The sequence below is a fragment of the Salvelinus alpinus genome, unplaced genomic scaffold, assembly GCF_045679555.1.
Source record: "Salvelinus alpinus unplaced genomic scaffold, SLU_Salpinus.1 scaffold_40, whole genome shotgun sequence".
NCBI lineage: Eukaryota > Metazoa > Chordata > Actinopteri > Salmoniformes > Salmonidae > Salvelinus > Salvelinus alpinus.
Window position 1 is genome coordinate 2,570,548 of NW_027255981.1, and position 21,595 is coordinate 2,592,142.

Consider the following 21,595-nt stretch of genomic DNA (forward strand, 5'->3'; position numbering starts at 1 on the left):
GGGCAAAATAGCGGCCACAACAGACAGACCTGATATCGCCCATAATTCGACGTCCTTGGACGTCACGTGCTGAGTGGGCATGACCAAAGTTATTCTGTTTAGCTGCACTTTGTAGTACATTTTTACACTATAATAAATGTTTCTGATGCCACATAGCCCGTTTTCAAAGGGAGTGGTTGGTTTTTCCGTGCAGTCGCTATTTAGCTTTTTGTCTGAAAGAATTTTCTCAACTGCGATACCAACTCCAGTCAGCAGATGGCGATGTGCGTCTTTCAGGTGATTCTGCCACTGTGAAGTATAATCTAGTGGACGGGACGCTTCTTCAACATCAACAGCTAGTCAGACACCTTGTTTCACTCTAACTTTATGGAAAAAGGTTTAATTAATAAATCTAGCAACTCCTCTCATACTGGGAATAATTACAGGTGCACCTTACTAGATTATACTATATCATACATGGTCTTAACTAGTAAACACAGATTCTAGTTTTCATCCAGTTCACATAGATAGCTGGCTCGGCCCTCTTCACACCTCCAAGGTGTCCCCTCGACCCTCACTCAGGAATACACATTCAGAGCCTATTGCCTCGGCCCTGTTTACACCTCCAAGGTGCCCCCCTCACACAGGAATACTCACTCAAAGCCTACGAGGCTTTATAAAAACTCTACTTGTTTCACTCACTTTTATTTTATTTTTTAACTACATTTGAGATGTGGTATCCACTCGGCTCGCTGCCTCTCAGATCAAAGGTGGGTCCATCTGCTCCGTTCCCAAAGTGTGGTCTCCTGAGATCTCAAGTTTGAGGGATCCCTCGTGTACCATTTACCCAGGTCCGTCAGAAACGTCACCAAGTGAAGATTCACATCCTCATCGCCAAATGTGGTTAATTTCTTTAATATCAAATGAGGAGACAAACTTATCACACAAGTCAGAGTTATTCTTAAACTAAATCTTTATTCACTTAATAAGGGAGCAGGTCAAGACAACGCACACATATAAAGTGAATCAATTGAGTGCTCTAAGATAATGATGGCTGGTTGACAAATCACCCCCAGATGATTCATTGAGAGCCACGAGACAAAAGTACAAATGTCTTTTACAGCCAAGATACACCCCTTTCAACCTACATGACCAACAATAGACGTATAGAACGGGTCACAAGGTTAAGATTTGTATGAAAGATACTTATAATTCTCAGCAGACAGTATCTGCTGTAAAAACAGTACTCTTTGTGTAGAGACCAGGGTCTGGCCCTGGGGTCATCTCTCCCTGGTACCATATAGAACAGAAACATTAACTCATGCTCTGGAATGCGGTCTCTTTTTAGGTTTTAATCACCCAAAAGACATTGTAAATCTCCTGTCATTGTTATCTCCCAGAGGTCCATCCTCAGTAGAACACACAGACACAATAGTTCTAAGAACCCTCTATTCTGTTGCATAAAACAACCATTTGATGCAATAAAAGTATTATAACATAATGTTGCAGTTTTGCTCTCAGTGTCCATTGAAAGTTGACTAGTAACAACAACTGGGACCTAAAAGACACCCACCATGAGACCCACTAAATCTGCCCAAGAAGAGGCAAACAAAAGAAAAACCCACACCAAACTTAAAGACAGGAAGCAAACCAAAAAGGTGGAGCAACTAAAGGTGTTGACTCTCCACATCTATCAAGACAACTGGAGCACTGGGCCAGACATTCTTAAATAGAACCTGGACCAGCTCAGGTGAAACACCTTCCCACTAATGAGATGGACAAGCCAGCACAGGTGTAACACATACTGACTAACGAGGAGACACCAATCAGTGCGTCCTACGTGCTAACGAGCTATACGAGCTAATGAGCTATACGAGCTATACGAGCTAACGAGCTATACGTGCTGAAGTCCAACCTCAAAACATAAATGGAAAAACTAAAGCCTGGAACACCTTGCCCCTTAAGAGAACAAATATATCCTATATTTCTGTTGGACGAGTTTGCTTACCACCAACAGAAAACAACTTCCAATTCACATTATAATCAACTACAATGCTTCACCTTCACCAATATAAACATGGTGTCTACTGGCTGTCAACAATTAAAAACAAGACAAAAACATTTTCTGCCCACTAGCTTCTAGAACTCTCCTCTTCCTAAAACTCACTAGCTTCTAGAACTCTCGTCCCCTTGGAACGAGCCCAAACAAAACTAAATCTCCAATACAGGAAAAACGTGCAGTCAAAATAAATTGTGATCCATGGCAAGGCACTGGCTAAACGCAAAACCTTTTGACTGCCCACCCTTGATACAATCAGCAACCAAGTTGTCCTTATCACGGACATGTCTGATTTCAAGAAGAAACTCCTGCAATATACGTAGTAACTTTCCACCTCACTGCGGAGCTTCTCTCTCTTTTCAGGGTTCACTCGATAGGCATGTTGTTGGATCGGGGCCCAGTCCCCAATGTCATGCTCTAGTACATTTGGGTTGGCACATCTGAGAATTAACTCTGATATTCTAAAAGCATGGAAACAATGTCAATATAATTGTACCAAATTGTCGGTTGGTTGCATAAATAATAATCATTACTAAATGTTACATGAATTGGAAATATTAAATATTTGGTTACATAGTCTTATTTTGAACGGCTTTTCAATTACATTTTGCTGTGTGTGTTCTCTGGTGCACTGTCAGCGCTCCAGAGTGGCCAAAACTCTTCCCACATTGATCACAGCTATAAGGTTTCTCTCCTGTGTGTGTTCTCTGGTGCACTGTCAGATTTCCAGATTGACGAAAACTCTTCCCACATTGACCACAGATATAAGGATTCTCTCCTGTGTGTGTTCTCTGGTGCACTGTCAGCTCTCCAGATTGACCAAAACTCTTCCCACATTGAGCACAGCTATAAGGTTTCTCTCCTGTGTGTGTTCTCTGGTGCACTGTCAGCTCTCCAGATTGACCAAAACTCTTTCCACATTGAGCACAGCTATAAGGTTTCTCTCCTGTGTGTGTTCTCTGGTGTATAGTCAGATTGCTAGATGTAACAAAACTCTTTCCACATTGATCACAGCTATAAGGTTTCTCTCCTGAGTGTATTCTCTGGTGCACTGTCAGCGCTCCAGATTGGCCAAAACTCTTCCCACATTGATCACAGCTATAAGGTTTTTCTCCTGTGTGTGTTTTCTGATGAATTGTAATGCCCGATGAGGTGAATCTCTTCCCACAGTCAGAGCAGCAGTGAGTTCTCTTCCCTGTGGATCTCTGCAGGTGTTTCTTGAGGTGTTCTGATCTGGAGAGACTCTTCTCTGCCTCTTCAGCATCACAAGGTAGTTGAGGCTCCCCAGAGGATCCAAGATAGTTAAGTATCTCTCCTGTGTGAACAACAAAGTCAGACAGATGATTAAAGGCCCACAACAGCGGTAATCCACTCTAAAAGGTGATGCCAACAGCGTAGCCATGATGTTGTACAACAATTGACTGTAATAAATGTTACAATTATTTGACAATTGTCTTAAAATGAGCAAGAATGTTGTTTTCACATTAGTAGTAACATCGATGATTGTAGGCTAGAAATAAGTTATTCATGTTATTGAAACTCTAAGCATTGTGCTAGACAACTTTTGGTATCCAATACAGGCCCCTTTCTGTGTTTAATAAAATTGCGGCACGAGGGCAATTTGACTGTAGAAACTCCTCCCTGCTAATGAGGAAACCGCTAGTTATGGATGTAGTATATCTGCTAATGAGGAAACCACTAGTTATGGATGTAGCATATCTGCTAATGAAGAAACCGCTAGTTATGGATGTAGTATATCTGGTAATGAGGAAACCACTAGTTATGGATGTAGTATATCTGGTAATGAGGAAACCACTAGTTATGGATGTAGTATATCTGGTAATGAGGAAACCACTAGTTATGGATGTAGTATATCTGGTAATGAGGAAACCACTAGTTATGGATGTAGTATATCTGGTAATGAGGAAACCACTAGTTATGGATGTAGTATATCTGCTAATGAGGAAACCACTAGTTATGGATGTAGTATATCTGCTAATGAGGAAACCACTAGTTATGGATGTAGTATATCTGGTAATGAGGAAACCACTAGTTATGGATGTAGTATATCTGGTAATGAGGAAACCACTAGTTATGGATGTAGTATATCTGGTAATGAGGAAACCACTAGTTATGGATGTAGTATATCTGCTAATGAGGAAACCGATAGTTATGGATGTAGTATATCTGGTAATGAGGAAACCGCTAGTTATGGATGTAGTATATCTGCCTGGAGCAAAAATGGTGAGCAAAGATTTTAGTTTTTCACAATGTATTCTGAATGGGGGAAACTCAGGGGAGTAACCTCCATTTCCAGGTTGCTTATGGGTGCATTTCACAGTACTTTGGATTATAATTGTAAGGCTCGTTTGAATGTCCTGTTTAATATAACGTTTGCTACAGTATGAATTATGTGTAATTATTGAAGAACCGCGTTAATGAGTATCCATTTGGGTGTTTATCAATAAAGTTACAATATTTATTTTTTATTTCACTTTTATTTCACTAGGTAGGCCAGTCGAGAACAAGTTCTCATTTACAACTGCGACCTGGCCAAGATAAAGCAAAGCAGTGCGGTCCCGTTTGGCTCAGTTGGTAGAGCATGGCGCTTGCAACGCCAGGGTTGTGGGTTCATTCCCCACGGGGGGACCAGGATGAATATGTATGAACTTTCCAATTTGTAAGTCGCTCTGGATAAGAGCGTCTGCTAAATGACTTAAATGTAATGTTAAATGCAGTGCGACAAAAAAACATGGGATAAACAAAAGTACAGTCAATAACACAATAGAAAAATCTATATACAGTGTGTGCAAATGGAGTAAGGAGGAACGGCAATAAATAGACCATAGTAGTGAAGTAATTACAATTAGCAAATTAACACTGGAGTGATAGATGTGCAGATGATGATGTGCAAGTAGAAATACTGGTGTGCAAAAGAGCAAAAAAAGTAAATAAAAACATGGGGATGAGGTAGGCAGTTGGATGGGCTATTTACAGATGGGCTGTGTACAGCTGCAGCGATCGGTAAGCTACTCAGATAGCTGATGCTTAAAGTTAGTGAGGGAGATATAAGTCTCCAACTTCAGCGATTTTTGCAATTCGTTCCAGTCATTGGCAGCAGAGAGCTGGAAGGAAAGGCGGCCAAAGGAGGTGTTGGCTTTGGGGATGACCAGTGAGATATACCTCCTGGAGCGCATGCTATGGGTGGGTGTTGCTATGGTGAACAGTGAGCTGAGTTAAGGGGGAGCTTTCCCTAGCAAAGACTTATAGATGACCTGGAGCCAGTGGGTTTGGCGACGAATATGTAGTGAGGGCCTGCCGACGAGAGCATACAGGTCGCAGTGGCGGGTGGTATATGGGGTTTTGGTGACAAAACGGATGGAACTGTGATAGACTGCATCCGGTTTGCTGAGTAGAGTGTTGGAGGCTATTTTGAAAATGACATCGCCGAAGTCAAGGATCGGTAGGATAGTCAGTTTTATGAGGGTATGTTTGGCAGCGTGAGTGAAGGAGGCTTTGTTGCGAAATAGGAAACTGATTGTAGATTTAATTTTGGGTTGGATATGCTTAATATGAGTCTGGAAGGAGAGTTTACAGTCTAACCAGACACTTAGGTATTTGTCCACATATTCTAAGTCAGAATCGTCCAGAGTAGTGATGCTAGTCGGGCAGGCGGGTGCAGGCAAGATCGGTTGAAGAGCATGCATTTCATTTTACTAGCGTTTAAGAGCAGTTGGTGGCCACAGAAGGAGTTTGGAATTGCATTGAATGGCATTGAAGCTCGTTTGGAGGTTTGTTAACACAGTGTCCAAAGAAGGGCCAGATGTATACAGAATGGTGTCGTCTGCGGAGAGGCGGCTCAAGGAATCACCCACAGCAAGAGCAACATCGTTGCTATATACAGAGAAAACAGTTGGTCCGAGAATTGAACCCTGTGGTACCTCCATAGAGCCTGCCAGAGGTCCGGACAACAGGTGAACCAGACGAGTCAGTCATTTGAGAAACCAAGGTTGTTGAGTCTGCCGATAAGAATACGGTGATTGACAGAGTCGAAAGCCTTGGCCAGGTCGATGAAGATGGCTGCACAGTACTGTCTTTTATCGATGGCGATTAAGATATCGTTTAGTACCTTGAGTGTGGCTGAGGTGCACCTGTGACCAGCTCGGAAACCGGATTGCACAGCGGAGAAGGTACGGTGAGATTCAAAATGGTCAGTGATCTGTTTGATAATTAACTTGACTTTCGAAGACTTTAGAACGGCAGGGCTGTAACAGTTTGGGTCTAGAGTGTCACCGAAGAGGGGTATGACCGCGGAAGCGTTCCAATCTTTAGGAATCTCGGACGATACGAAAGAGAGGTTGAACAGACTAGTAATAGGGGTTGCCACAATGGCGGCGGATAATTTTAGAAAGAGAGGGTCCCGAATGTCTAGCCCAGCTGATTTGTACGGGTCCAGGTTTTGCAACTCTTCCAGAACATCAGCTATCTGGATTTGGGTGAAGGAGAACCTTTTTGGAGTTAGAGCTACAGGATGCAGATTTCTGTTTGAAAAAGCTAGCCTTTGCTTTCCTAACTGACTGTGTGTATTGGTTACTGACTTCGCTGAAAAGTTGCATATCTCGGGGACTATTCGATGCTAGTGCACAGTACGCCACAGGATTTTTTGTGCTGGTCGAGGGTAGAGGTCGACCGATTATGATTTTTCAACGCCGATACCGATTATTGGAGGACCAAAAAAGCCGATACCGATTAATCGGGCATTTATTTTTAATTTTTTAAATTTGTAATAATGACAATTACAACAATACTGAATGAACACTTATTTTAACTTAATACATCAATAAAATCAATTTAGCCTCAATTAAATAATGAAACATGTTCAATTTGGTTTAAATAATGCAAAAACTAATTGTTGGAGAAGAAAGTAAAAGTGCAATATGTGCCATGTAAGAAAGCTAACGTTTAAGTTCCTTGCTCAGAACATGAGAACATATGAAAGCTGGTGGTTCCTTTTAACATGAGTCTTCAATATTCCCAGGTAAGAAGTTTTAGGTTGTAGTTATTATAGGAATTATAGGACTATTTCCCTCTATACCATTTGTATTTCATTAACCTTTGACTATTGGATGTTCTTATAGGCACTTTAGTATTGCCAGTGTAACAGTATAGCTTCCGTCCTTCTCCTCGCTCCTCCCTGGGCTCGAACCAGCAACACAACGACAACAGCCACCATCGAAGCAGCGTTACCCATGCAGAGCAAGGGGAACAACTACTAGAAGGCTCAGAGCGAGTGACGTTTGAAACGCTATTAGGGCGCACCCCGCTAACTAGCTAGCCATTTCACTTCGGTTACACCAGCCTCATCTCGGGAGTTTATAGGCTTGAAGTCATAAACAGCGCAATGCTTGACACACAACGAAGAGCTGCTGGCAAAATGCACAAAAGTGCTGGTTGAATGAATTTTTACGCGCCTGTTTCTGCCTACCACCACTCAGTCAGATACTTAGATACTTGTATGCTCAGTCAGATTATATGCAACGCAGGACACACTAGATAATATCTAGTAATATCATCAACCATGTGTAGTTAACTAGTGATTATGATTGATTGTTTTTTATAAGATAAATGTAATGCTAGCTAGCAACTTACCTTGGCTTACTGCATTCGCGTAACAGGCAGTCTCCTTGTGGAGTGCAACGAGAGAGAGGCAGGTCGTTATTGCGTTGGACTTGTTAAATGTAATGTTGCAAGATTGTATCCCCCGAGCTGACAAGGTGAAAATCTGTCGTTCTGCCCCTGAACAAGGCAGTTAACCCACCGTTCCTAGGCCGCCATTGAAAATAAGAATGTGTTCTTAACTGACTTGCCTAGTTAAATAAAGATATTTAAAAAATTACATTTTTAAATAAAAAATAAATAACAATGAGAAATCGCCAATTGTTTTATGAAAACTTGAAATCGGACCTAATTAAATCGGCCATTCCGATTAATCGGTCGACCTCTAGTCGAGGGCAGTCAGGTCTGGAGTGAACAAAGGGCTATATCTGTTCTTAGTTCTAATTTTTTTGAAAGGGGCATGCTTATTTAAGGTGGTGAGGAAATTACTTTTAAAGAACAACCAGGCATCCTCTACTGATGGGATGAGGTCAATATCCTTCCAGGATACCCAGGCTAGGACGATTAGAAAGGCCTGCTTGCAGAAGTGTTTTAGGGAGCGTTTGACAGTGATGAGGAGTGGTCGTTTGACCGCGGATCCATAACGGATGCAGGCAATGAGGCAGTGATCGCTGAGATTCTGATTGAAAACAGCAGAGGTGTATTTGGAGGGCAAGTTGGTCAGGATAATATCTATGAGGGTGCCCATGTTTACGGATTTAGGGTTGTACCTGGTGGGTTCCTTGATAATTTGTGTGAGATTGAGGGCATCTAGCTTGGATAGTAGTACGACTGGGGTGTTAAGCATATCCCAGTTAAGGTCACCTACACCAACTCTGAAGATAGATGGGGGGCACTCAATTCACATATGGTGTCCAGGGCACAGCTGGGAGCTGAGGGGGGGTCTGTAACATGCGGCAACAGTGAGAGACTTATTTCTGGAAGGATAATTTTTACAATTAGAAGCTCGAACTGTTTGGGCTTAGACCTGGAAAGTATGATACAACTTTGCAGGCCATCTCTGTAGTAGATTGCAACTCCTCCCCCTTTGGCAGTTCTATCTTGACGGAAAATGTTGTAGTTGGGGATGGAAATTTCAGAATTTTTGGTGGCCTTCAAAAGCCAGGATTCAGACACGGCAAAGACATCAAGGTTGGCAGAGTGTGCTGAAGCAGTGAGTAAAACAAACTTAGGGAGGAGGCTTCTGATGTTAACATGCATGAAACCACGGCTTTTACGGTTACAGAAGTCAACAAATGAGAGCGCCTGGGGACACACAGGTCCTGGGTTAACCTCTACATCATCTGAGGAACAGAGGAAAAGGATGAGGGTATGGCTAAAGGCTATCATAACTGGTCGTCTAGTGGGTTGGGAATAGAGAATAAAAGGAGCAGATTTCTGGGCGTGGTAGGATAGATTCAAGGCATAATGTAAAGACAGGTGTATGGTAGGGTGCGGGTACAGTGGAGATAAATCTAGGCATTGAGTGACGATAAGAGAGGTTGCATCTCTGGAGGCACCAGTTATGCTAGGTGAGGTCACTGCATGTGTGGGAGGTGGGACAAAAGAGTTCTCTGAGGCATGTTGAGTGGGACTAGTGCCTCCGCAGTAAAATAAAACAATGATAACTACCCTAAACAACAGTATACAAGGCATATTGACATTAGAGAGAGACATAAAGCGAGGCATAAAGCAATCACAGGTATTAATTGGGAGAGCTAGCTAAGACAACAACAATAGGTAAACTGGCTATGAATGGGCAGAGAGGGTCAGTTAACTACACACAGGGCCTGAGTTCGAGGCTGGGGCCGACAGATAAACAAAATGGAGAACCGTGATCAATGAACAGTCCAGCAGGCATCAGCTATGTAGCCAAGTGATTATAAGGTCCAGTGAACAGCAATATATGAAACAGGGAAGCCGTTAGGTAGTCGATACTACGCAAGCCGGGAGATGCACCTGGCTCGAGGCTAACTGGTGATAGCTTCGGGACAAGGGCGTCACCGACGTCTGGCAAAGGCCGGTTGAGGGCAAATCTGATGGAATTGCGTCGGCAGACCAGACGTGATGGATCGGCGGGGCTCTGTGTCGACAAAGGGTACAGGCCAATTGGCAAAAGAGGTATTGTAGCTGGAGTAATTTTGTTTGTTAGCCGGGAGATGCACCTGGCTCGAGGCTAACTGGTGTTAGCTTCGGGACAAGGGCGTTAGCCACTATAGCCAATCCGTTGCAAAGGTCCAGAGCTTACGGCAGGAATCCGGTGATGTAGTGGCTTCTAGTCGTCTTAGTGAAGAGTCTGGGAGGCATCAGCTGTGTAGCCGAGTGATCATAGGGTCCACTGAGCAGGCCGGGAGATGGGTCTGGCTCAAGGCTAGCTTCGGGGCTGGGCCACTTGGTGGCAGCTAGCTAGCTGCGATTATCCGGTGTAATGGTCCAGAGCTTACGGCAGGAATACGGTGATGTAGTGGAGAAAAACAGTCCGATATGCTCAGGGTTGATATCGCGCTGTGCAGACTGGCAGGTATTATCCACTAAAAGTGGCTGGTGTCTGAGCTAAAAAGGTAAAGGCCACTAGCAGTGGCTAACAATGACTAAATAGCTAGTAGCTAATTAGCTGGTTAGCTTCTGATGGCTAGCTTCTGATGGAGGTTCTAGCTATAAGGTCTAAAAAAAAAAATAGCAGATCCGTATCATAATGGGTGAGGCGGGTTGCCGTCTTGGATTACAAGATGACTCTGTTAAAAACCATTGGATTTAGCAAACTCTGAAATGATTTAGTGTTTCTGTGCCCATGAAAACTGTTTTCCCAGCGTAACAGAAGGAGCCACTAAATTATACATAGTTCGAGTGCAATTCAGAATACAAAAAAACTGTCCGACAGCAAGATCCCGTATTTAAGTTGAAGTTCATCATATGACAAGCGTAACGTTATGACTATAACTACTGTTCCCTGAAGGAGGAAAACTAGGTACAACATACTATCACAAATTCACGCCTCGCTGGAAGCCCCGCCTTCCACAGGTGATGAGCGTGAGGTTTGGATTTAATCCTTCAATTTAATACCGCTCTTCACCGACCCAGGAAGGGGTGGGGCCAATTAGGTGTTGTACCTCGTTTCCCTCCTTCAGGGAAGTGTAATTATAATCAAAGTTACACTCCCTTTCAGTCGGTCAACTTCGGTAGAACATACTATGGGGAAATACAATCATTCCCCAACCGACCCAAACGAATACTAAATGAAACAGCCCATGGCAGATCACCCAGACCTGACCCCGCAAGATGCGTCAGTTGTCAATTTATTCATTGTCTTTTGTTTGAAACACTCCTGTCAGTGTTGAGTAAGGACGCACACCTGATTACACATATAGAAGTAGGACTAGTCAACCTGGACTGAGCACAAATGTAGGCCTATAAATGTGCCTATTTGGGGATGTCTGATAGTATTTCTGATTGTCTTAAAACTTCTTGTGAATAGGGGGGCGCTGTTTTCACTTTGGAAAAAATCGTGCCCAAATTAAACGGCCTCGTACTCTGTTCTAGATCATACAATATGCATATTACTTTTACTATTGGATAGAAAACACTCTGAAGTTTCTAAAACTGTTTGAATTATATCTGTGAGTAAAACAGAACTCATTTGGCAGCAAACTTCCATACAGGAAGTGAAAATTCTGAAAATGAGGCTCTGTGTCAGGGCCTGCCTATTCAACTGGCTTTTATTTATGGATCTGTATGCACTTCATACGCCTTCCACTAGATGTCAACAGGCAGTAGAAGGTTGAATGGGGTGTCTAGCTTGATGTGAGGCCGAATAAGAGCTTTTGGAGTGACAGGTCCGCCCTATCGTCAGTATTCAGCTGCGCGCCAGGGAACCTCACATTGTCTTCTGAAAAGCGTTCGGTATACACTACGAATTGCTCCGGCTCTGATTTTATTTGATACATATGAGAAAAACATCATAAAGTAGGATTTTTCAACCGAGTTTGACCAGTTTATTCAACGTTTATTGGGACTTTTGGAATTTTCTGTTCCATGCGCAAACATTTCTTGGACACATGACCTCCGCATGGCTAGCCAAAGTTGCTAATTCGACAGAAGAAATGGACATTCTAAAACCAAACAACGATTTATTCTGGACCTAGGACTCCTTGCACAACATTCTGATGGAAGATCAGCAAAAGTAAGAGAAAATGTATGATGTTATTTCGTATTTCTGTGTAATATGTTGGCTCCAACACGGCGGAGAATAGGTGAGCGCTGTCTCACAATAATGCATGCTGTATGTTGTAGTGTTAGTTATTTAAAAAAATCTAACACAGCGGTTGCATTAAGAACCAGTGTATCTTTCATTTGCCATACAACAGTTGAAAGATGTTTATCTTTCATTTGCTGTATTGGACTTGTGATTTCATGAAATTATATTATATGATATCCCTGTCCCGTTAGGCTAGGCTATGCTAGTAAGCTTTTTTGATGAGGATGCTCCCGGATCCGGGATGGGTATCACTGAAAGGTTAACGCACCACCACTAATGAGTTGTGAAGCTTCTCAAAAAAAAAATATTCAGCTTCTCCAACTAATTTTTTCTTCACCTCAAACAGCAGGTAAACAAAGTCTTATTAGAATCATTACGAATGACAATAGTTGCTCAAAGTATTTGTAAATTATTTCCAGCTCTCGCCCTTTCGATAACCACTCAGCATTAAAGGGAAAAATGTAATGCTCTGATCCAGTGGAAATGTCATAAAATACCTGATTACTTCTTATCCTTTTCACAAATAGCCTACAGCTGTGTGTGTCCAGAACTCACTGGCGCAGGAAACTGAGGGCCCAGAATATTTTATACAATGTTGCAAGCTTGCTATCCGAGTTTCCTGACCCAGTTGATAGAATGTTTCAAGTTCGTTGTTGACAGGCCATGTGCAGCCAATGTGATTTATAGGATATTTATTTTTAATCTGGATATTTTCTACCTGCAGGCTGCAAATGTTTTTGTTTGTTGGTTTCATGTAGGCTATTTTTACATAGTTGGCAATGGCAATAAAAGTTACTTTTAGATTTGTATAATTTTCATTTAGATAGAATGTAGATTAATCACAGATAATGATGTTGAGATAAAGACTATTATAATAATTATTACTATTATAAATTAAATGAAGCTGTTCCAGTAAAATGTGAATATGAAAATCCTAACTGGCACCAGATTAGTAGAAATGGTCAGATAAATTAGCACCAAATGGAAAAGGGTTGCTGACTGCTGGTGTAGCCTATTACCAGAAACTATAGGAGCATAACGACTGCTGGTGTAGTCTATTACCAGAAACTATAGGAGCATAACGACTGCTGGTTTAGTCTATTACCAGAAACTATAGGAGCATAACGACTGCTGGTGTAGCCTATTACCAGAAACTATAGGAGCATAACGACTGCTGGTGAAGCCTATTACCAGAAATTATAGGAGCATAACGACTGCTGGTGTAGTCTATTACCAGAAACTATAGGAGCATAACGACTGCTGGTGTAGCCTATTACCAGAAACTACAGGAGCATAACGACTCCTGGTGAAGCCTATTACCAGAAACGATAGGAGCATAACGACTGCTGGTGTAGTCTATCGCCAGAAACTATAGGAGCATAACGACTGCTGGTGTAGTCTATTACCAGAAACTATAGGAGCATAACGACTGCTGGTGTAGCCTATTACCAGAAACTATGGGAGCATAACGACTGCTGGTGTAGCCTATTACCAGAAACTTTAGTAGCATAACGACTGCTGGTGTAGCCTATTACCAGAAACTATAGGAGCATAACGACTGCTGGTGTAGCCTTACCAGAAACTATAGGAGCATAACGACTGCTGGTGAAGCCTATTACCAGAAACTATAGGAGCATCACAACTGCTGGTGTAGTCTATTACCAGAAACTATAGGAGCATAACGACTGCTGGTGAAGCCTATTACCAGAAATGATAGGAGCATAACGACTGCTGGTGTAGTCTATTACCAGAAACTATAGGAGCATAACGACTGCTGGTGTAGCCTATTACCAGAAACTATAGGAGCATAACGACTGCTGGTGAAGCCTATTACCAGAAACGATAGGAGCATAACGACTGCTGGTGTAGCCTATTATCAGAAACTATAGGAGCATAACGACTGCTGGTATAGTCTATTACCAGAAACTATAGGAGCATAACGACTGCTGGTGTAGCCTATTACCAGAAACTATAGGAGCATAACGACTGCTGGTGTAGCCTATTATCAGAAACTATAGGAGCATAACGACTGCTGGTGTAGCCTATTACCAGAAACTATAGGAGCATCACAACTGCTGGTGTAGTCTATTACCAGAAACTATAGGAGCATAACGACTGCTGGTGAAGCCTATTACCAGAAATGATAGGAGCATAACGACTGCTGGTGTAGTCTATTACCAGAAGCTATAGGAGCATAACGACTGCTGGTGTAGCCTATTACCAGAAACTATAGGAGCATAACGACTGCTGGTGAAGCCTATTACCAGAAACGATAGGAGCATAACGACTGCTGGTGTAGTCTATTACCAGAAACTATAGGAGCATAACGACTGCTGGTGTAGCCTATTACCAGAAACTATAGGAGCATAACGACTGCTGGTATAGTCTAATACCAGAAACTATAGGAGCATAACGACTGCTGGTGTAGCCTATTACCAGAAACTATAGGAGCATAACGACTGCTGGTGTAGCCTATTACCAGAAACTATAGGAGCATAACGACTGCTGGTGTAGCCTATTATCAGAAACTATAGGAGCATAACGACGGCTGGTGTAGTCTATTACCAGAAACTATAGGAGCATAACGACTGCTGGTGAAGCCTATTACCAGAAATGATAGGAGCATAACGACTGCTGGTGTAGTCTATTACCAGAAACTATAGGAGCATAACGACTGCTGGTGTAGCCTATTACCAGAAACTATAGGAGCATAACGACTGCTGGTGTAGCCTATTATCAGAAACTATAGGAGCATAACGACGGCTGGTGTAGCCTATTACCAGAAACTATAGGAGCATAACGACTGCTGGTGTAGCCTATTACCAGAAACTATGGGAGCATAACGACTGCTGGTGTAGTCTATTACAAGAAACTATAGTAGCATAACGACTGCTGGTGTAGCCTATTACCAGAAACTTTAGTAGCATAACGACTGCTGGTGTAGCCTATTACCAGAAACTATAGGAGCATAACGACTGCTGGTGTAGCCTTACCAGAAACTATAGGAGCATAACGACTGCTGGTGAAGCCTATTACCAGAAACTATAGGAGCATCACAACTGCTGGTGTAGTCTATTACCAGAAACTATAGGAGCATAACGACTGCTGATGTAGCCTATTACCAGAAACTATAGGAGCATAACGACTGCTGGTGTAGTCTATTACCAGAAACTATAGGAGCATAACGACTGCTGGTGTAGCCTATTATCAGAAACTTTAGGAGCATAACATCAGAATTATGAAGGCAAGCAGCAGCGGGAGGAGTAGGCTAAGGAAGATGTTTTTCTGATGGTTAATTAAGCTATCTTGTTTCAGAGGGATGTCATCAATAGCCCATAATGACAAAGTGAAAACAGGTAAAAAAAACAGAAATACCTTATTTACATAAGTATTCAGACCCTTTTCTATGAGACTCAAAATTGCTTTCTGGTGCATCTTGTTTCCATTAATAATCCTTGAGATGTATCTACAACTTGTTCGTAGTCCACCTGTGGTAAATTCAACTGATTGGACATGATTTGGAAGGCACACACACACCTGTCTATATATGGTCCCACAGTTGACAGTGCATGTCAGAGCAAAAACCAAGCCATGAGGTCGAAGGAACTGTCCGTAGAGCTCCAAGACAGGATTATGTCGAGGCACAGATCTGGGGAAGGGTACCAAAAAAATTCTGCAGCATTGAAGGTCACCAAGAACACAGTGGCCTCCATCAATTTGAAATGGAATACTCTTCCTAGAGCTGGTCACCCGGCCAAACTGAGCGATTGGGGGAGAAAGGCCTTGGTCAGGGAGGTGAATAAAAACCTGATGGTCACTCTGACAGAGCTCCAAAGTTCCTCTGTGGAGATGGGAGAACCTTCCAGAAGGACAACCATCTCTGCAGCACTCCACCAATCAGACCTTTATGGTAGAGTGGCCAGACGGAAGCCACTCCTCAGTAAAAGGCACATGACAGCCTGCTTGGAGTTTGACAAAAGGCACCTTAAGGACTCTAAAACCATGAGAAACAAGATTCTCTGGCTTGATGAAACCAAGATTGAACTCAATGGCCTGAACGCCAAGAGTCACGTCTGGAGGAAACCTGGCACCATCCCCACAGTGAAGCATGGTGGTGGCAGCATCATGCTGTGGGGATTGTTTTTCAGCAGCAGGGACTGGGAGACTAGTCAGGATCGAGGGAAATATTAACGGAGCAAAGTGCAGAGAGATCCTTGATGAAAGACCTGCTCCAGAGTGCTCAGGACCTCAGGCTGGGGCAAAGGTTTACCGTCCAACAGGACAACGACCTTAAGCACACAACCAAGACAACACAGGAGTCGCTTCGGGACAAGTCTCTGAATGTCCTTGAGTGGCCCAGCCAGAGCCCGGACTTGAGCCCGATCTAACATCTCTGGAGAGACGTGAAAATAGCTGTGCAGTGATGTTCCCCATCCAACCTGACAGAGCTAGAGAGGATCTGCAGAGAAGGATGGGAGAAACTCCCCAAATGCAGGAGTGCCAAATAAATTAGCTAAATGAAAGGGGGGAAAAAATAATTTAATCAATTTTAGAATAAGGCTTTAAACAAAATGTGGACAAAGTCAAGGGGTCTGACTACTTTCCGAATGCACTGTATACAGCAACAGCTACCCCATAAGCATTCCTGTCTTTTCTGTAGATGTTACAGTGGGGCAAAAAAGTATTTAGTCAGCCACCAATTGTGCAAGTTCTCCCACTTAAAAAGATGAGAGGGGTCTGTAATGTTCATCATAGGTACACTTCAACTATGACAGACAAAATGAGAAAAGAAAATCCAGAAAATCACATTGTAGGATTTTTTATGAATTTATTTGCAAATTATGGTGGAAAATAAGTATTTGGTCACCTTTTTATTTGCCCCACTATATATCCCTGTATTGCTACTGCTGTATGAAAGGAATATTCTCAGTGAGTTTCAGAGATGAACAGTACAGTGCATTCCAAATTCAATAGGCAGGCAAGTACATAAAAACGTTTTCAAATAAAAACTATTCCAGAAAATGTCAAAGCGTATATAACGCCCGTCCAAGAGACTGTCGACCAATCACGTTCATATTGTCATGCTGTGACACGCAGTTCCTAAGCTAATTCTCACAAAAATCCCAATGTTCTTTTCTTTAAGCTGTTAATACGAATCGAAAGTAGTTTCCAATATCCTAATTTCTTAAAGTATTTCTGGATAGTGATAGGAACTGATAGTGATACACAAGCTAGGTCTATTTGAAACATTGCCATCCCATGGCAGCATTTACCAGCCACCAGGCTCAGAATTTTAAAACCACATGAATTTTTTTTTAAAACACAATAACATTTTTGCCCAAAGTTAAGATATAAATTATTCAAACTGAACATAATTCACGCTGGTTATTATTTTAGGCTATTTTAGTTTTGGAGTCAAAGATAGTTTTGGAATAGGTTTCACTTTTCAAACAGGTTTGTTATTTTATTTCAGTTTACTAAATAGTTTTCCCCTAATTACTTTTTCTATAATAAGCATGGAGGTTTCCCCTATCAACCAGTCATAGGTACTGATGATAAAGCGCCTCGTAACCTAGCTGGGAATAGGACAGACGGAACCGATCTGTGGTAACAGACAGGGGCCATTTGTAATCAAATCTAATTCCCAGGAATGGGGTTCATATGAACCCCAGAGACTGTGTGTGGGATAATAACATGGCCCTGTCCAACCCTGCTTGTTCCCTCGACTCCGCTACCAACCACCAATCTCCAACAGGGCCCTTAACCTGTATCACTAGACACCTCATAGTGAGCTACAGGTAGGAATCAGCAATGAATCCCAATAATGAGACACCTCTGGGGAGCGGTGTCAGCAACATTTAAAATATATATATATATAGTGTTATATGACAAACCGTTTTTTACAAATCCGTCAAGACACCAACTTAGACTTTACCGTGAAATGCCCTACTTACAAGCCCTTAACCAACAGTGCAGTTCAAGAAGAAGAAAACGTTTACCAAGTAGACTAAAATAAAAAGTAATAATAAAAAGTAACACAATGAGAATAACAATAACGAGGTTATATACAGGGGGCACCGGTACCGAGTCAGTGTGGAGGCTATATACAGGGGGCACTGGTACTGAGTCAGTGTGGAGGCTATATACAGGGGGCACCGGTACCGAGTCAGTGTGGAGGCTATATACAGGGGGTACCGGTACCAAGTCAGTGTGCGGGGGTACAGGCTAGTTGAGGTAATCTGTACATGAAGGTGGGGGCGTAGAGACTATGCATAGGTAACAAACAACCAGCGAGTAGCAGCAGTGCACAAAAGGGAGGGGGGTGGTCAATGTAAATTGTCCGGTGGTGATTTTATGAATTGTTCAGCAGTCTTATGGCTTGGGGGTAGAAGCTGTTGAGGAGGCTTTTGGTCCTAGACGTGGCGCTCCGGTACCACTTGCCGTGCGTTAGCAGAGAAAACAGTCTATGACTTGGGTGACTGGAGTCTCTGACAATTTTGTGGGCTTTCCTCTGACACGCCTATTATATAGGTCCTGGATGGCAGGAAGCTTGGCCACAATGATGTACTGGGCCGTTCGCACTACCCTCTGTAGCGCCTTACGGTCAAATGCCGAGCAGTTGCCATACCAGGCGGTGATGCAACCGGTCAGGATGCTCTCGGTGGTGCAGCTGTATTACCTTTTGAGGATCTGGGGACCCATGCCAAATCATTTCAGTCTCCTGAGGGGGAAAAAGTTTTGTTGTGCCCTCTTCATGACTGTCTTGGTATATACCAACGTGGGTGATTGCCAAGTGCCATAAAAAGTCCAAAGAAGAAAAAGAAGCCTGAAGGATGGTGAAATTACGAGAAACTAATTTGGTTTAGCGTTTGGGGCGTCGCGACTGGTTACTTATTTTGATGTGATATGAAAGTTTTGTGTGAAATTATTTTGATGTGATATGAAAGTACAGCGATTTATGTTTCTAGAAATGTATCGCAATTGAGAATCGATTCACATTTAGATGGAATATTTGACTATTTTAGCTGCCAGAGCCAGTCTACCTCTGAAAATAACATACAGTCCTTGGACCTTGAGGAGTAACGGAGGCAGCAATTAGCAGTAGAAACAATCATTTCGGTAAAAAGCTGAGGGATGGGGCTGGAGAAATGCAACCATCCATGATATCAACATTATAGTTTTAACCATGTTTTGAGGATATACAGTGTTTGTTTATATTTACTGACAAACATTGGAGTAAAAAAAAGCTTATATTTTGGGTTCTGATGGGGTACGACAGACAACTGCTGATTGCCCTTTTAAGAGTACATCTTGGGCTAAGATAATAGGAGATATTGAGGACTACAGTATTTCAGGTATTGTCATTGGATGCATTTGATCAATTGTTAACGTTTTGTTGATGGTCCACTCTTGATGTTCTACACGTTACAGTGTAGCTTCAGCCATTCCTACAGAACAACATTAAAGTGTAGAACACCTTTACTGCATATTGGTTCAACGACTGCAGAGACGGTACTTACTGGTGTTAAACAGATCTCCAACCTCCTCCTCTTCCTCCAATGTGACAGTCATCTCCCCCTCCTCCTCTTTCACTCCAAAAACTGCATCCCCATCTTTCTCTGCCTCCTCTTCTTTTACTGTAACATCCTCCTCCTCTTTCACTCTGAACGCGTCTTCCTCTTCTTTCACTGTAACGTCTTTCTCTTCTTCTTTCACGGTAACAGCCTCACCCTCTACTTGTTTTTGTATTGTAACAGCCTCCTCTTCGTCCTCCTCTTTCACGAAAGCTTCTTTCTCTGTCCAGCAGACCACCTCTTCTTTAGCAGAAGGAGAGTAACTTAGTGAACTCATGGTCGGAGATGTTAGCTAGCTAGCATTAGTGACTAGCCTAGTTCTAAGCTAACTTAGCAAACCAGCTAGCTGACAAACAACGTAAATATATAATTAAATGGGCCAACAAGTACATACGACAGAAGTGTGTTTAATACACAGCGACTAATATACACCAAAACATTGTAAAGAGCGTGAATGTTGTAGCTATGTTTGCTAGAAAGCTACCGATGGGTCTGACTAGCTGTTGTTGTTGAAGGAGCGCCCCGTCCACTAGATTATACGTCACACTGGCAGCATCGCCTGAACCTAAAAGAAGCAAATCGCCATCTGCTGACTGGAGTGGGCAACGCAGTTGAGGAACCAAACGTTTATTTTTCATTTATTTAATAAAAGTGTATTATTATATTAAGTCGTTCAAAGAGAAGCATGTGTTGATTGATTCGTGTTTAATGAGTGAGAATTTAAAACAAACTTTACACACCACTACATATTTGCATTGATCCACACTTCTGACATGGATCATTTTGACCCCAGAGGCATATCTTTTATCATAGCCAAAATGTGGTTTATTCAATTCTTCCAATTTTTCATGACTTTGTCAATCAACTTGTTCTTATAATAAATATAAATCATGGTTTTGTGTTTCTGTATCAATATGGACTTTTAACAAATTCAAATCCTTTGGATTCATGTTGACCCCAACCAAAAGCACCTTTGATAAATAGGAAGTTTATTTCAAATCAAAATCACATTTTATTGGTCACTTACACGTATTTAGCAGATGTTATTGCGGGTGTAGTGAAATGCTTGTGTTTCTAGCTCCGACAGTGCAGTAATATCTAACAAGTGATATCTAACAATTTCACAACATACAGTATAACCAATACACACAAATCAAAGTATTTGAATCTAAGTTTCTCTGTAGACATGATCCATCCCACCATAGGGTGGAGGGGCACCTGTATCAGTGGTTTTGACCAGATAGACACCTGCAGACACACAGTATAGTGCCTCCCATGTACTCTCCTAAGATTGGACTTTTCTATACCACGTATCACGTGACTATGTACAAAACTGCTGTCTTGTCTTTGGCTATGCCAGATTAATTGCTATGACATGCTATTCTATAAAATAATTTCTCCGTAATTAATATTACCTGATTGAACTAATCATGTAAATGTAATTAACTAGAGAGGGACACCACGAAATAATATTTATAGAGCTGTTATCTTCCGAATAAACTCTTAAAGATTTAGTAATATTTTACATCCATAGCAGTCACATTAATCGTTATTTTATTCAGTCTCATCTGAAAGTTGTAAATCCTTGGTTATCTGCAAGAATCCTGGCTAACAAGTTGAATCAGCATTACAAAATTGGGTTTAATTATTTATTTACTAAATACCTAACTAATCACACAGAATCACACATACATAATTAAATCATAACTTGATTACAAATTGCCTTCATAAAGGAAAACGTCCCTAGCGGGCGGAATAGATATGACAGCTTGTCACACCCTGGCCTTAGTTATCTTTGTGTTCATTATTATTTTAGTCAGGTCAGGGTGTGACATCATGAAGTATGTGTTTTGTATTGTCTAGGGGGTTGTATGGTTTAGAGGGTTAAGGAGTATAGATGGTTTAGTGTTGTGTGTAGTTGTCTAGGAAAGTCTATGGTTGCCTGAATGGGTTCCCAATTAGAGACAGCTGGTTACTGTTGTCTCTGATTGGGAGCCATATTTAAGACAGCCATAGGCTTTAGCTGTTGTGGGTCATTGTATATGTCTAGTCTATGTCGAATGTAAGTAGTTT

The 21,595-nt window shown here is 42.0% G+C and overlaps 2 protein-coding genes across 2 annotated transcripts in view; one reads left to right on the forward strand and one right to left on the reverse strand.

Moving 5' to 3' along the window:
* The window catches only part of LOC139567014 (zinc finger protein 180-like), a 740,647-nt gene that overhangs the window by 134,818 nt on the left and 584,234 nt on the right, over positions 1-21,595 (forward strand). The gene's annotated exons all lie outside the window — the stretch shown is intronic.
* On the reverse strand, positions 935-20,102 carry LOC139567015 (zinc finger protein 239-like). The gene is made up of 2 exons (XM_071388435.1): positions 19,469-20,102; positions 935-3,353 (listed from the first exon to the last, which is right to left on the reverse strand). The coding sequence occupies exons 1-2, from the start codon at positions 19,797-19,799 to the stop codon at positions 2,635-2,637; spliced, it is 1,050 nt and encodes a 349-aa protein (XP_071244536.1). The 5' UTR covers positions 19,800-20,102; the 3' UTR covers positions 935-2,634.

What these genes read in the sequence shown, in the direction of transcription:
- LOC139567015 (XM_071388435.1), bottom strand. Translation starts at nt 19,799, where the DNA reads ATGAGTTCACTAAGTTACTCTCCTTCTGCTAAAGAAGAGGTGGTCTGC. An exon ending in TGGAGATCTGTTTAACACCA is followed by an intron (nt 3,354 to 19,468) that starts GTAAGTACCGTC and finishes TTGTTCACACAG; the next exon opens with GAGAGATACTTAACTATCTT.